We start from the raw sequence: 14,828 nt of genomic DNA on the forward strand, positions 1-14,828 counted from the left end.
GACGCTTTCTATAGCGATGGTAAATTTTGGCGACAACCGAAGGGGCCTGATTTTATCTCGATGATAAAAGATCTTGACGCCTAAACATAGCCGGCTACCTTTCGCCCTACCTGACAAGTGGCAAGAGTTCGAAACGCACTCAAAACGAGGCGGAGCGAACAACAGCGACATAAGTCGCTTCCAGTCTTCTAATGCTGTAAATGTCGCTTCTACAGAGGTCCCGTACGTTAGGTTGGGCTTCTGCTCCAGCGCAGCGAGCAGCTATAAATGGATGGTCTCATAGCCGCGGCGCAATGAGACCAACAGGAGTCGTTGCGACTCTTGCACTTACAGACGGACACGCTGAGCTCTTAAAGCCAGGTCCAACTCAGTAAAGTGTAACGTCGAGACTTCGCAGCAGAGTGTCAAAACACGCCCCTGTATGTAACGGACACGCAGCGTGCAACTCGTGCAAATGAGAGGCAGGAGGTAAAGAATACTACTTCCTCAGCCTTAATGATCCATGAAATCGTGTACACGGGCGGGAATTCCCGGTACAAAGATGCGCTTATGATTAGGCAGTATTGAGTGCATAAATCAGAGTGAAATTGTTGCGTGCACAACGTATGATATATAATTTGTGCAGTGGCTTCAAAGCCAAAAAAAGTGTGACCCTCAAGGTCCACATCTTATTGGGAAGGGTGTAACGGGTGCTGTACGTAGTGTTTGCATACACCTTACTCTTCACAGCTTTTTTCAAGTGCATAGGGTAAATCGTCGGATCGTACATATTTGTATTTTTTACAGAGAAGCTGTCAGTCACATGTCAAGCAATGAAAATAGCGTGATCATCGCATGTGGCAAAATGTATGTTTTAAAACTAGTTTGGATAATACTAATAGTTATATTGAAATAGCAAGACACACATTGCAAATAATTTCTCGCGATTTCGCTTCTAAGCGAAGCGTACGCCCATCCTCTGGACGTTCGTTAGCGCGTACTTTTAAGTCGAAAATTCGACAATTGCTTTGCTGACTAAGTGCGATATCCAATTCTGCACATCTTCATACTATTGTTTTTTCGACTCGGTGTCGTTGCCTTGAAAATGACGCACAGTGCAGTCACGTTCACTTAAGAAAAAGCATCCTTACATATCTCACTTCTCTTGTACCTCGTTTGGTCACATACTCAAGAAAATAAACGATTTTAATTTACTCGATCGAATTATCACCGTATGCATGAAAGTTCAGCGGTGAGTGGAGAAATTGGTTTACTGCTCGTCAACTCTTATTTCTCTTTGTAATGTGTTTGATGACAGATAATGCTTAGATTTCAATGTACATGTGCTCAACATTCCTTGTATCTTTAAGAACAGGTATTTCAAGCTCAAATTTGAGGCGGACCTATGTTGTTTACATGTGATAGTGCTCAACGCTCTACCTACTCAAACCATGGAGGAGATTGTTGAGTGCTATCGCTATTCGTTTTCGATGTTCTAGTCTATCTGCTTCACTGACGCTCATTTGGCTATCAAAAGTCCTCTTACAACTTGATCTCGGCCTTATTGTCGTCAAATTATGAAGGATTCAGAATCAAAACGTTGTACGCACGAATCTCTGACTAAACCAATTTCTTCTCTCAGAAGATCTTTTTGATCTTAAGTCTGAATGGACGATGCAGGAAGCACTTTATCACATTATACAGAATTAGATAGACGCATAATCAATTAACTTGGTTAGCGCTTCTTGTGTTTTGACGCTATACGCTTCTATGGATGTTTTGTCTACGCTGTATCTTGATTAGTATCACTTACAATGATCGTAACGACTTAGCTTGTCGTTTAGCTGAGAACGAAAAGTCGTAGCGCACTGACTGCTGCTCAAGCTTTTCGTGCCACGTGTATGAATCAGTACATGTAACGATAATGCATATTTTTTCACTAATGAATGAGTAAAACACTCACAATCTTTTTGAGCTACATCTTTATATGAAGTTGTTTTTGTGCAACGAGACACTATTCCGCGACTGACACTGGTGCAGGGACAGACGCGACATTAACGGCGACAGTCGCATCAGCTGCATGAATCGGTGCCTCTGGAATCTCGTGCTTTGATTCTTTCGATTGAGTTAAAACCGTTGCAGGAAGGTAAGTACCGGCCCTAGCCGACTTGATCGCCTTCGTAATCACAGCACGACGCTTGTAGTCGCTCGCATTCTTGGGAATAGGCGGCGCTGGTATCGTACGACCATCCACAACAAAGTGCGTGACACGATCGTATGGAAAAGGAGCAAGACTCGCTTCGTAGAAATAGCCAGAAAATTTGAGTCGGCGTAGATATACGCGGTAAATTTTGTCAAGAGGACGAACTTCCGTCACAAAACCAGATCCAAATGTTGTAAGTACCCGCTCATCCTTGTGAAATTTTGTTTTTCTGTATCAATTGTAATCAACATCGATACCAGTCAGAAGCATTTTTGAAGCATACACGTTAGAAAGGTAGAACGTACGGGGCCATCGTAATGGTTGCCATGGTTGATACTCTGGCTTTGACACTAGAGAGCGTAGGTAAACCACCTGGAAGTGTAGGCAGGTTTGCAGGTAGCGTAGGGAGACCTCCAGCTGCAATCGATGCACTTCGCATTCTCTCCCCCGCATTCATCATAGATGTGCGCGTGATATTCAAGATTGACGATAGACGCGTATTCGCAGCCGCAGGGGCGTGCGTCAAATCTGTCTCAGCAGCCGTGTCGCTGATAAATAGCAACGGTGCTTGACCAGCCAGTGATAGCGTTTCAAGCTCAACTGCATACGTCTCATCGTCTTCACGAAAGTGGACAATGTGTCCAGGTCCGTACGGTGTATTCACACGATCGCCTTTAACAAAATGCGTCCGTCGTCCCAACATTCGCACCGAGTCGGGGTTTAAGTATGCAATAGAACCATCTGCCGTCTTGACTACAAAAAACGTGTCTGCTCGTACTTCTAGCACTGTACAAATACCAAACGGCGTCTGTGCTGTGCCTAGAGTCGGCTGTTCCACTGCGTCTTGCTTGGTAGGAGGTACGCCGCTAATCAATTACTCAACGTTAGATTACGAAACAATATTTATCACAAACGGATCAATCATAAATCCTCAAACATCATCTTAGAATCTCTACCTCTTGGAAGTGGTGTTAAGCTTGCCAACGCTTTCCCAAAGTGAGCTATATCCTTCAAACAATCGATTTTTCGTATTTTGAATCAAAGTTCCACGTGGATTCACCTTTTCAAACTTCTTCGTCGTCGCCTTCATGCGCCAAACATGTTCATCGTCCCAGCGCCAATCCAGAGCAATGCTGTACATATCTTCTTCGACGTAATACTGCTCAACTGTCGCCATACCCCAGCGGGTTTTAACTCGTTCCCCTACCACACTCTTGATCTCCCTGATTATTATATCTTCGCGCACATACGCAATGCTCTTCGGTCCCAATTGTACCACAATAAAGCCGTCAGCCGCTCGTACGTCGAGTACTGTGCCTGTACCATACTTTGTAGCCACACACATTCCACGCCGTATTGAAAGTTCCGTATCGGATTGAGGTGATGGTGAAGTATTCAAACTGCCAGTCGGTGACGTTTTAGCGGTCTCTGTCGTCTCGGGTGCCGAAGGTCGCAAACTCATGCGGCGATAGAATGATGACGCTGTTTGTTCAATAGACATTCCCCGACGGCGAAAGGCAGAAGCTGCCACCGCAGTAGCAGATGAGACCGGTGTCGACCCTTGAAGCGAACGGCGCTCACCGGAGAAATTCGGCAACTCCCTCGTTTGATCGTCCTGTACAGGTTCTTCTTCAGCTTCCTGTCCCTCATGAAGACCCTTTTCTTTACGATAGATCGGAGGGACCTTTGGCAAAAACCCACCAAGTCCAAAGCCTGCACGCTTCGGCTTTACTGCGGTATTCTCTCCTTTATTCGTCGCGACCATCGGCACTGAACTTTTAAGTTAATGCTTGGAAGTTCGTCGAAACCGCAAATGGGTAAGGGCAGAAATGGATACAGCCGCTGCGATGGGAAGAAATGGGCATTTTTTCTTGCAGCTGCGCTTGCATAAACAATCGGAGGGAAATCATATGGAAATGAATAAAACGGACAGAAGATAGAATTTTAGAGCTGAATTATATTTAGATTCAAAAGTAAAAAAGACCTTCTGAAAAGAAAGTCCGTGGGGGTTTGCTGCGTAGCTCAATGACGTGTTACTACGTTTTGGGATTTCTATAAAAGATCAGATTCGTATATGCAGGAAGAGATTTTAACGCGTTCAATCGTCACGCGACGTTCCAGGGGTTATACTTGCTGCACTTGTCTTTGAGTTTTGTAAGAAAAAAGGTTACCATTCCATATGTTATACGATAGGTTTGTAATCACCAAATGAAATATACGAGTCTCGCCTTGATCTCTACATCTCGCGCATACAATGATAGCAGCAGACTTTCGTCAATCTACAGGTTTACAGTCTGACTGATTATGATGCTGAGTCTATTATACGCAGATAGCATGAAACTTGATTGAAAGATTAGAACTTGCGATGCACGATTATACAAGTGCACCACCCTAATTATAATTCGAGTGATTTTAAACAAAAATCACGACCAATGGAGTGCTTTTACTCGAGGCCACATAGCGGAGCTGCAACAGGAAAAAGATCACATAATATAAGATTGCGTAATTAGGCATGAGAGACAGTGTAGATGATAAGCTATAGAATATAATTTTAAGATGACCCTTTGAAACCTGAATTTGTTGCTGAGGAATGATTGCACTCGAACAGCTCAAAAGACTTCACGCGAGTACATTAGTTGTCTCATCTTAAGCAGAACGTATGCCCTCGAGATTGCGGTAGTCACCGTTCCAATTCTGACTCGGACAGGGTAGTAAATTATTTAGGTATACAGATTTCAAAATTATTTTTCGCAGTGATGCAAATTACTTCAAATGTTCTTCCAAGCATGTCCGCGGGAGAAATTAGAATTATAGCTCATGACAGGTCCGGAAACTAAGCCAAAATTTCACTTTGGGAAGTTAAGTAATGTACCGTGATTACGGCCTTCACACTTGTGTAAAGCATCGAAAGGTGATACCTCAGCACACGCTATTCATGATGTGTGCTGTGTAGAGTCTTCGCGGAATGGTCACCGAGATCGTAGAATCAGGAGACATTTCGAGTATGTCTGTCTGAACTAAGTACTAGACTTATATTTGAGATTAGATGAGAAGCAATCATGTAGAAGCGATCTAGTTGGTCGAAGCAGTGTCATCACTGCTTGAGGTAGGTAATCTGTCAACACTGAAAAAATCTGAGTGCCTTCATCGAAAGACACTCAAAACGAAATCATTTGGTTACCTTCCAAATCAGGCACCTGGGCACAGAGTGTGGGCTTAAGCTAATGCCGCATGTCCTGGCAACTGCAGGGTACTGCATAAGACTGATGAAGCTGCCGCATCATATGGCATCATTTACATACAAATGAAACCAAGAGTATCGCGACAGATAATCGGACAATATCCAGCAACACAGAGCAAAACAAAAATAAATGAATAAAATATGTACATGAAAAGCCATTTTGGAGCAGAACCAAAGGTTGATTCCCGAAATATACGTCCAATCTTCAATCTATAAAGCTTTATGGCAAAGTATTTGCGTTCCATACAAAATTCGTAAATTCGACGTAACTTGTAACCGAGATATGCAACAAGATCGTACAAAGCACACATGGAAATTTCAAGTTGTGAGTTTCGGTATTTTGATGATTGCGAATCGATCAATAAGGTGCAGCATCTCGTGTTTTTGAACACGCGCTCGGCCTCATATCCACATCATTTAAGCTTGAGTTCATAGATTGCGCTTAGTTTTCTGTAGGTCCATACTTTCGAAATATGGCGACAAAAGCTGAAAGGGTTTACAATTTTCCAGAAAGTATCAGATGTAGCATGATGCTCATGCTAGTCGCTATTGCCTCAGCCTTCAGCGCGCGAGAGAGTACAAGTGAGAGCAAAAAATATTCTTGAGCGAATCTAAAGTAAATTCTACATGATGCACACCACATATCAACCACGCTCCACCGGATCCAATTTGTCGACAGCTAACTTTTCGATACATAACAGTGTTTTGAAGTATTATGTTGGATGTTTTGAGAATATCTGACACATTTTTCTCAAGAAATTTAAAGTTCTTTGTTGCCGACGAGGCACCTTCCACAACAAGTATGCTGAGACACCTCTCGCAGAAAAAGTTTCTGGCTCGTAGAGTCCACGTAGACAAATGCACAGATGATTAATCAGACGATCGTATCCAGGACGCGAACTGAGATCCTCTATTGCTCACGATTATCTTTAAAATTAGCTAATTCTAGTCGACAAAAGAAATGAGGTGTCTGTGGCTGACGTGCACCAAGGATTATATGGCTTGATCCGAGCATCAGGTAAAGACGAATCATCCGTCAATCTGTTTGAAAGGCAAAATTCCGACAGGAACGTCGCCTCATGCTTGAATCAAAGTATCAAGACGGGCACTCCCTCGCTTTGAACTGACGTTGAAATCATACACATGACCCATACGCAAGTGAATTACTCATTGCACCACACAACTCTGCCGCTTATCGGGGTAAAGTGAGAGTAGAATCTGTTCCGAATTATTAGCGTCAACAACGCTTGGGCAGTGATACCAAAATCTCACAGGAATTCTTGGAGTGAGAAAGATTCTTCATTTCATCAGATATTGGAGATGATCTTGGTAGGCGCGCCGAGTCCCGCGTCTATAGCTAATGTGCGGCCAAATGCATTTGGTTTGACATCCGTAAGTTTCATCTCAATATCGCTTAAGTTCATATTCCCTTATTTATTTAGCTATGTTTGTGTCTCATAATCCAACATATTCTTTATCTCTATAGATATAGCGTATATTGCTACCTAAATGTCCTTATTTTGTATGTTTTAAGACATCAATGGTTTCAATATCAAGTGATTATGCTCAACTACTAAATAACATACTTTTGATTTAGTACCATGTCTGTTATATATGTCGGTCGCTTACTCAAACTGGATTGATTGTTTCAAGACATTGAAAGCGCTCCAAAGCATTTAAGTGGCATGGAGCGGTCATGAAGCGGGAGACGGTGGATGTATGAGCGAGCAAGATGAGTTGGACCTCAGTCAATCTGAAGAGAATATAGAGTGGACTCTCATGCGACCGCGCAGCGCCGTCATACTCGCAGATGTAAATGCAGGAAGGGTTGTGGACGTGTATGTCCTGCGTGCTCTACACTATCTTGGTTAAGACGCAGAGTCGACTGAAGAATCCCTGTCGAATTTGTTTTGCACATATGAATTAAAACTTCCAGAAACAAGTTCTGGTAGTACGAAAAGGGGGATATGTATCGCGATGTCCATATTTTGATCCCGTTAGCGGCTATGCCAGGACAAGTCCCTGTGCAGATAGGAATACAAAGACCAGGGTCTGATATCAATAATAATAATTGTTTAATTACGATTTTGTGCCGAGTGACGTGTCCATCGCGCGGGTGGTGAGACTCCACGGAACTGTAAAGATCAGGTTTACAGTTATAAGCGGAAGGAGTAGGTAGTCCTGGAAATGATAGTATCTCCCTACGGCTACGGTAAAAACTCTCGTGGAGAAGGAATATCGTCCTAAGGATATGCTTGCGGATAATTGGATCGCGCCAAAGTGGTGTTTTTTTCATCCAATATATATATGTCCAATAATAAGGACAATCGAGAAGCAATGAGTGCGAAAAATTAAAAGGCTATCCTCGAAAAACACTACGTATGGATTTCTATGTCGATGGATACGAAGTGCTGTTGACGAAAGTGCCGCCACAAGGGTCGTCTTCTTACTAAACGAGCCCTTGACACTCGTAGCCAGATAAGAATATATTCTTAATATCATCTAGGAATTGCGAGCACATTTTTTAAGCCGAACTACGACACGCGCAGCTCAGACGTACAAACGATTGCAGATCAACGTTTCAGCAGCTCACTATAACTGCGCTAACTTTTGAATCAAAGATCTGGCTTCAAACCTCTTGATTCATTAGCATTTGCCTCAAACGTGTAGTTTCAAGAGTGTATCTACAAGATAAGTCATGTCCGTTTCGGAAGCACATCAAGATTGTTGGAGAGCGTCGATGTACTGCCACAACCAAGTAGGCTCACTAGAGCCAGTCTTTTAGGTTCGCCCTTTACTGGATCTGCTCATCGAGCATTTGAAGGCCCACATTAAAAAACACGCCAGGGGTGTATTCGAAACCTGGTGAAGTAAAAGAACCTCCTATATTCCAAAATTTCATGAGATTTTGTAGTTCAGCCTCGGCAAGTTTGCCTGGCGCCGTTGATGCTTACGACTTGGCATGTCATTTGTCTTCACCCCCATGGCTAGATATAGGGTCGCAAAGCACAGCACTCCCCCTAGCGAGTCAACATAAAGTAAATTGGTCTAGAGGGTGGAAAAGATGTAATCACCGAAGCAACTTCTTAGATTTGTGGAAAGGACACAATATCAGCCGATCAGCCAAAATATAAATAGCTTATAGCATACAACCGATTGAGACGTGCACTTTTTTGCTGTTTTAACGCAAACTCAATCAGTGGAGGCATTTAACTTCAGATTAGCTGTCATCGTGAGCAAAGTGTATTATAAAATATTCTACACCACAAGATCATCGTTTTTGCAGTGCGGATATCCTGCGGCAAACATGTCCAGGTATCTTAAACAGTGTTTGCTTAGGCGTATATCTCGATCCAAAGCAATTGCCACCAGAAAGGCCATGACTGAGATTTTTCTTTTGCTCTGATACGCCTTGCTGTAAATCATCGGCTACAGTGGCACTGACAGCAGCGATGCAAACCAGATTGCCCACACAGACCACAATGCCAATTTTACAAGGCGGATTTTGAGAGGGTAAGAAAATAAAGTCCACGTTCATGGGATACCAACACTGTGCCGGAATAGCAGAATGGCTAAGGGGGCTACTTATTCATGCGCCTGACACGTGCAAACATTAGACCTTACGCAACTTTTGACCAGTGCATGTGCTTACTGAGCTGTACAGTCTTTAATGACCGAGATGTTCACTTAGTAATATCATAGACCTCGTCGGAAGTTTTGTGTCTGAAATCTTCAAGGGAAATATTCAGTCATGCGATTATATACTCTGATACAGTCAACCTTGAGACAAGAAAAAACAATGTTAACGCGTTTTCAGACGTCTTGATATAAAGGCATATGATTTAAGAGCAACTTTCTCCTCAAAGCCCCCAAATCTGCCACACATGTTGCGCCAGACCTTTTCGTCGTGCATATGCTTCGTTCATGCGCGACCTTTACGATTACGTCGTTTATAGTTCATTCTCTGGGCAACGAAAAAGTGCATCTTCCGCCACGTTAAGCCGACCAGGCTTTTCTTACAACTCACAAGTATTCTTGGCGAAGATTATCTTGCCGTTTTCTGCGAGTGTTTTTGCGAGGATGTTGCTGTATGCAACAACGCGGGGTCGTATAGATGACACAGCTGTACAAGCCACATTGTGGCGACGTAAAAACCTAATTCGACGATACATGTTTGTTTATAGTCGTGCGGAGCACGGGAGATTCGATACTTACTCGAGTAAGCGCGCTGGAATATGCTATTCGCCACCAGATACAAGTTTGTCTTTTTGCGCCGACGAAATCCCCTTTCAAAACTGACTCAGTGAAAAGCTGAGCCTGCGGGCAGGTTCCTCAAAGAAAATAACCATTGAAGATTGACCGATCCCTCTTTCCCTTGCTCCATAAGAACCCCAGGAATTAGATTGATTCGGCCAGCTAAAAGAGTAAGAACCATGTCGATCTGGCACGATCCCTCGCTAATCTTCTGAAAAGCATGTCAGATATCCTTGGAATCTGGCAAAAGCGCATTAAAAAGCAATTTGCGCACTCCAGTTCTGGCTCTCCCGAATTCATATCGGCCACATCGACTTTTATGCTTCAGCCTTGGCAATCTGACATGCCGCTTGGCGTCGTGAATTGTCGATAGTACGCACGGCGTACAGGTCACATGTAACAAGAATTGCACTATTAAAAGCTGTGGAAAGCAAAGAGGTTTTGCGTTTGGACGTTGCCATATCTAATCGCATTCTCTTGCAAAGGGTGTTTGTGTTTGAGCCTGGAGCACAGCATGTAGTAATTCTTCCTGACGAGGATCATAATACAATATTCTGTATGAGACACACATTACCGGTCATTTCAATAGAGAGAATGACGTACAGATCAGTGAGCGCTAAGAAATGGTCTTTGTGTGCGAGTGTAAAACAAATCACCGGTACAATCGTCGCCGCATTTGCCGGCATCCTTGTCTAGTTGACCGGGTCTGACAGAGTGTTGTCAATCAATTATCATACCAGTCTTGGTTTCTGATAGACGCGTCTGGCCATATTAATAATGTGGTTTGTTTACCGACTGCTGTTCTTGCTGCAGCGGTGCATGATACATTTTAGCTATTTAACGCCGAAAATTATTTTGTCAGCTGGGCGCTCCGGTGGTCATTGTCTCAAATTGTACGCGCTTCTTCGTCATTGATTGTTAGTATTTGCTAAGCTGCTTGGTATCAGGCTGGATATGCTTAATGCGTGTCCGGTGATCGAACGGACACGATAAGCGAGTGTTGGGTAACTTGCGCAGACCGAATGCAGCTGTAAAGCGACATGCTCGTTAACCATTGAGATCGCGTTTGAGACTTGCTTATGATTATCCGACACCAAAATTTGGCGCCAATTATGAGGATTAACTTACTCTCATCAAACCCGCTTCGCGCATTGCACGGCTGAAAGCGTCAATGACGTCACATCGTTCATTTCGTAAGGGTCATCATCGGATGGAACAATGTTTGGTGTCGGAAACAAGGCCAATTATATTATGAATTGTATATTTCTCTTCATTATTTTGTGAATCCTTCAACAAAGGATAACAGGATCCGTATGATCGTTAAGAATAGCGCCACTCCTTGCACTCGATGCTCTGCGAGTGTCCTCAATGACTAGTTCTCCAGAACTGATTGCGAACTCATCATTGTCTCCAATACCAATCGTAACATTTTCTTCTTGCATATCCGCAAAACTAGTTCGGAATGGCATTTTTAGCTTTGTAAGAGCTTATACCGGAGATTGTGAGGGCAGCATTACAGCCCATATGATTATCCCAGTCACACCACCCGAAAGAATATTCCTTTTCACCACTTTCTCCTAAAACTTAATTTCTACGCTCGGTAGACCAGTCGAATGGTATTTAGGTTCAGCAGTACCGTCGCATCGCGACAAGAACTGGCTAACTTTACAAGCAGTGACCGACCTTTTTTCGCGCGACTCACAGTCACCCTTCAATTTCCATCAACTCTAACACAGGAAATCGCGACATCAAGCTGATTCTACTCTACATCAGCCGTAATATAGAAGATTACAGCTGACAGCTGTTCGGTACCGCCCCGCCGGATATACACCTAGGGGTCGCAACATACAGTCGCCGCCATCTGTCTCATCAGGGACATACTCGGAGATTGCGTTATTCAATAGCTCGGTCCTGAGACCGTCGCTTTGCCACTTTTGCCTCCCCAACTCTAGTTAAGGCACCAAACATATCATTGCTATCAAATTTGATTATGAAGCGTTTCTTCTTTACTGGCAGGGGTGAGATCATAACCCTGTTAAGCTTTACCAGGAGAGAAGACCGTGTCACTTTTGACTTATTGTACGCTAATGGCTCCTGGCATCTCAGCCACGTATAAAAAGGGATTGTATCTCAAGAGTTGGTCTACAATTCGACAGCATTCGAAATAGTCAAAGTCCTTAAATTTTGCTGGAAAATTCAACAGAAACTTCGGCACTGTGACCTATGCCCCCGTACGAACATGGAGCCGTACTTGGCATCTTCAAGGCCTCCGAGTGCTGTCGATTGCCTTTGACAGCCGCAAATGGCTCTACCATTTGATTGAATACTGAATTTCAGTACACAAGAATCTTCTGAATTACAGCAAGTGCAAAGTGAAGTTTGTACAACGATAGCGTATTGGTTTAAACATTGTTGTACCGAATGTGTTAGAAAAAGTACATAAAATTACAGTAAGCTCGTCATTTTGTCTTGGGTGTTTATGTCCCATTAGGCGGCTCTGCGCTTACTGGGACTTGATGGTTCTTTGCGAGGGGTTCATCGTACGCCCTTGCGCATGAGCTCGATCCTACACAAGAATGATGAAGCACACAAGACGCAGCTGTTTCAACTACCGCATATAAAACGTCTGTGAGCACTGCAAAGTTGATCAGCAGCTTAGACGTCATAAGTATATCTCTGAGATTGGCTGGCGTATAACGCCTCTGGCACGCTAGTAGATTCTTCTGCTTCCGCGTTCGGATGATTCTTCGCAGCACGAAGGATGTTCTCCGCATTTAACGCTGCGTTCACCACTTTCTGAAAAAAGTAGGATAAATGAGGAGGATATCATGTTCCAGCCGCATCCGTCTATAGACCCTTCGGAGGATGGTAACCGCTACAGCCTCTGGGGGAGGGAGGGTCTGGCGCTATTGCGGTGATTATAGCTCGCAAATCTTCGGCATATATCGCTAATTCTTACCTCATTGACGAGAGAACAAGAATTGCAAACGCGCTCAATGTGCCTGTCTAGGCGATGCAAACATCCGCGATCTTAGACGCTCTCAATATCCCACCGTTGGAGACGTCTCTTTTGCTGAACCACTGCACATAAGTGTTGTTTTACGCGTGACCTCTTATCCTAGCGACCGCAAGCTTGAGAAAATGTACCATTGCTTTCTCCAAAGCAACGTTAAATACATACTAACTTCGCCTTTTTCACCCTTTCGAATCATTATATCAGCATCCGCGGTCTTACGGTGGAAATTGCCGGTGCCCAATTGAAGCGCTCTTTCTTGCGTCTCAAAGCTGAATATATAAAAGCGGCGAGCGGCCTTATCGAGCAACTACTGTCATCAGTCTTTTGGCTATCAATTACTTGACCTCGTCGGGACCATACGTAGGCATTAGCTTTCGACGCTAGTCAAGCTATTTTGGGTGCAGATACTCGATCAATTTATATCTTTGTCATTACATAGGAAGCAGTCGCTCCGCGACTCGATCATGGAATGACTATAAGAGCTACCGGGTTACCGTCCTCTTTGCACAGATGAAGCTTTGATCCCAGGGATCGGTTTTAGCAACCACACGGTTGTTGGGCTCGTGCTCTTCTAAAAGGGACGAAACCGAGAGTCTCTAAAGTAGCTAGGTGTGTGATTAGATCTGCTTTTTCGAGAGTATATATATGACTAATGCCATTTGGACAAATACGAATACATATGTTTGATTATCGATTGAATAAAACTGCATTTTATTAAGGCTGTGCTTTACTCCAAGTAGATACTAATGGGCATATATGCGTGATTTCGGTACGGTAACGACAGCCGAAAGCGGCTGAGAAGAACTATCCTGTTCATGTCTAAGAGTTACTTGCAGTAAAGTATGCCAGCGTCAAGTTCAAAATGCTTATGTTTGGCAGCAAGCCTTTTTATCTACGCAGTTCAAGCATCGTTGCACACAGCATCTTCGTGGCCCCATTGCTCACAGAGAATGGCAAAACAGCTACTGATCGTATCTGTGAGGAAAGGTATTAGCGGGTTCGGCTTAATGTGGTGGCGAATGTGCTTTTGCGCCGCCCCGACAAATAATTTTTGCATGTCATGATGTTTGCGTCGCCAATCGACAAGGTGATATGTACAGCGTACGATAAACACGTAATCTGTGTTGTACCACCGAAAAATGTTGAAAGCAAGGAACTCGATAGTTTAGATGTCGCATCATCGAATAGAGCGGTCACAGCCTACACCGTTATGCCTTATCCCAAAGCTTGCTGTAGTATAGCAGTGATCGGTATTACCCGAACAGTCCAATGAAGGGTGGTCGCAACTTGTCTTATTTACAGCAGACACTACATGTTCAGGGTAGGTCGAACGTAGAAGTACAATCTTTGACCCAACAACAGATTTGTGTGGTATTACCTGCCTCGGATATGTTTTTTGCCTTTAATTATCTCGGCTCTTGTCCAAGCACCAGCGCATGACACCCACTCGCATTGAGAGAAAATCACTGACTTTGCTACCCGAGCTGATACAGCAAGTCATATTAAATCGATAGCCCCTTCACCACAAAATCCAGAGCCACTTTAAACCAATATCGAAGAAACCCGGGTGTATACCACACATTGATGTAGAATTGGTACTACCAGCGTATTAGCATTATCTGATGCAGACTTAACGAGTGAAACCAGCTCGCTTTGGCATCGCGGTCTCCGCGCAAGGACTTTGTAAGGTTTCGTCAACAATACAATTCACGTGCTCCGCCTGATCATTTGTTTGTGGATGGTCAGTGTTTGACATATCCATTCTTTGGTGCCGAGCACTTTAAAATTGCTTTTGAACTTTGCCATAAAACGCGGATCTAGATCGTTTTTAATGGCTACCTGCAGGCGATGGTGGCAAAACACTTTGTTGAGGACCAGCTTGGCTGGATCCTTGTATCGCTGACAATAGCGAGATGAACCAACTTATACAGACCACAATACCGGTATTACCAAATGCATCTTTTTCAAGACCAAAAATGAAGCTTACTTATAAATGACCAGCACTCTACCAAATTAAGGAGGCTAGCCAACGGTACCGTCGCTTGCGGCGAGGGTTGAACCCGTTGATTTAATTTAACGAGTGCGCACATATGTGGCTATACATGTTTTTTTCACCGATATACAGCACTTATGAG

At 43.7% G+C, this 14,828-nt stretch overlaps 3 protein-coding genes across 3 annotated transcripts; 1 reads left to right on the forward strand and 2 right to left on the reverse strand.

The window, feature by feature from the left end:
- Positions 1-1,993: 1,993 nt before the first annotated feature.
- Positions 1,994-3,947, reverse strand: PHALS_07010 (uncharacterized protein; the record flags this gene model as incomplete). The annotated part of the gene is made up of 3 exons (XM_024720405.1): positions 1,994-2,411; positions 2,488-3,048; positions 3,139-3,947. 3 exons carry the CDS (start codon positions 3,945-3,947, stop codon positions 1,994-1,996), a joined length of 1,788 nt encoding a protein of 595 aa, XP_024585607.1.
- Positions 3,948-8,542: 4,595 nt separating this feature from the next.
- Positions 8,543-8,804, reverse strand: PHALS_07011 (uncharacterized protein; the record flags this gene model as incomplete). Its single annotated transcript, XM_024720406.1, has 2 exons — positions 8,543-8,599; positions 8,688-8,804. The coding sequence occupies 2 exons, from the start codon at positions 8,802-8,804 to the stop codon at positions 8,543-8,545; spliced, it is 174 nt and encodes a 57-aa protein (XP_024585608.1).
- A 1,650-nt stretch (positions 8,805-10,454) lies between these two features.
- Positions 10,455-10,670, forward strand: PHALS_07012 (uncharacterized protein; the record flags this gene model as incomplete). The annotated part of the gene is made up of 2 exons (XM_024720407.1): positions 10,455-10,570; positions 10,625-10,670. The coding sequence occupies 2 exons, from the start codon at positions 10,455-10,457 to the stop codon at positions 10,668-10,670; spliced, it is 162 nt and encodes a 53-aa protein (XP_024585609.1).
- Between the last annotated feature and the right edge of the window lie 4,158 nt (positions 10,671-14,828).

Source organism: Plasmopara halstedii (genome assembly GCF_900000015.1).
Source record: "Plasmopara halstedii genome assembly, contig: Scaffold_3060, whole genome shotgun sequence".
Taxonomy (NCBI): Eukaryota; Oomycota; class Peronosporomycetes; order Peronosporales; family Peronosporaceae; genus Plasmopara; species Plasmopara halstedii.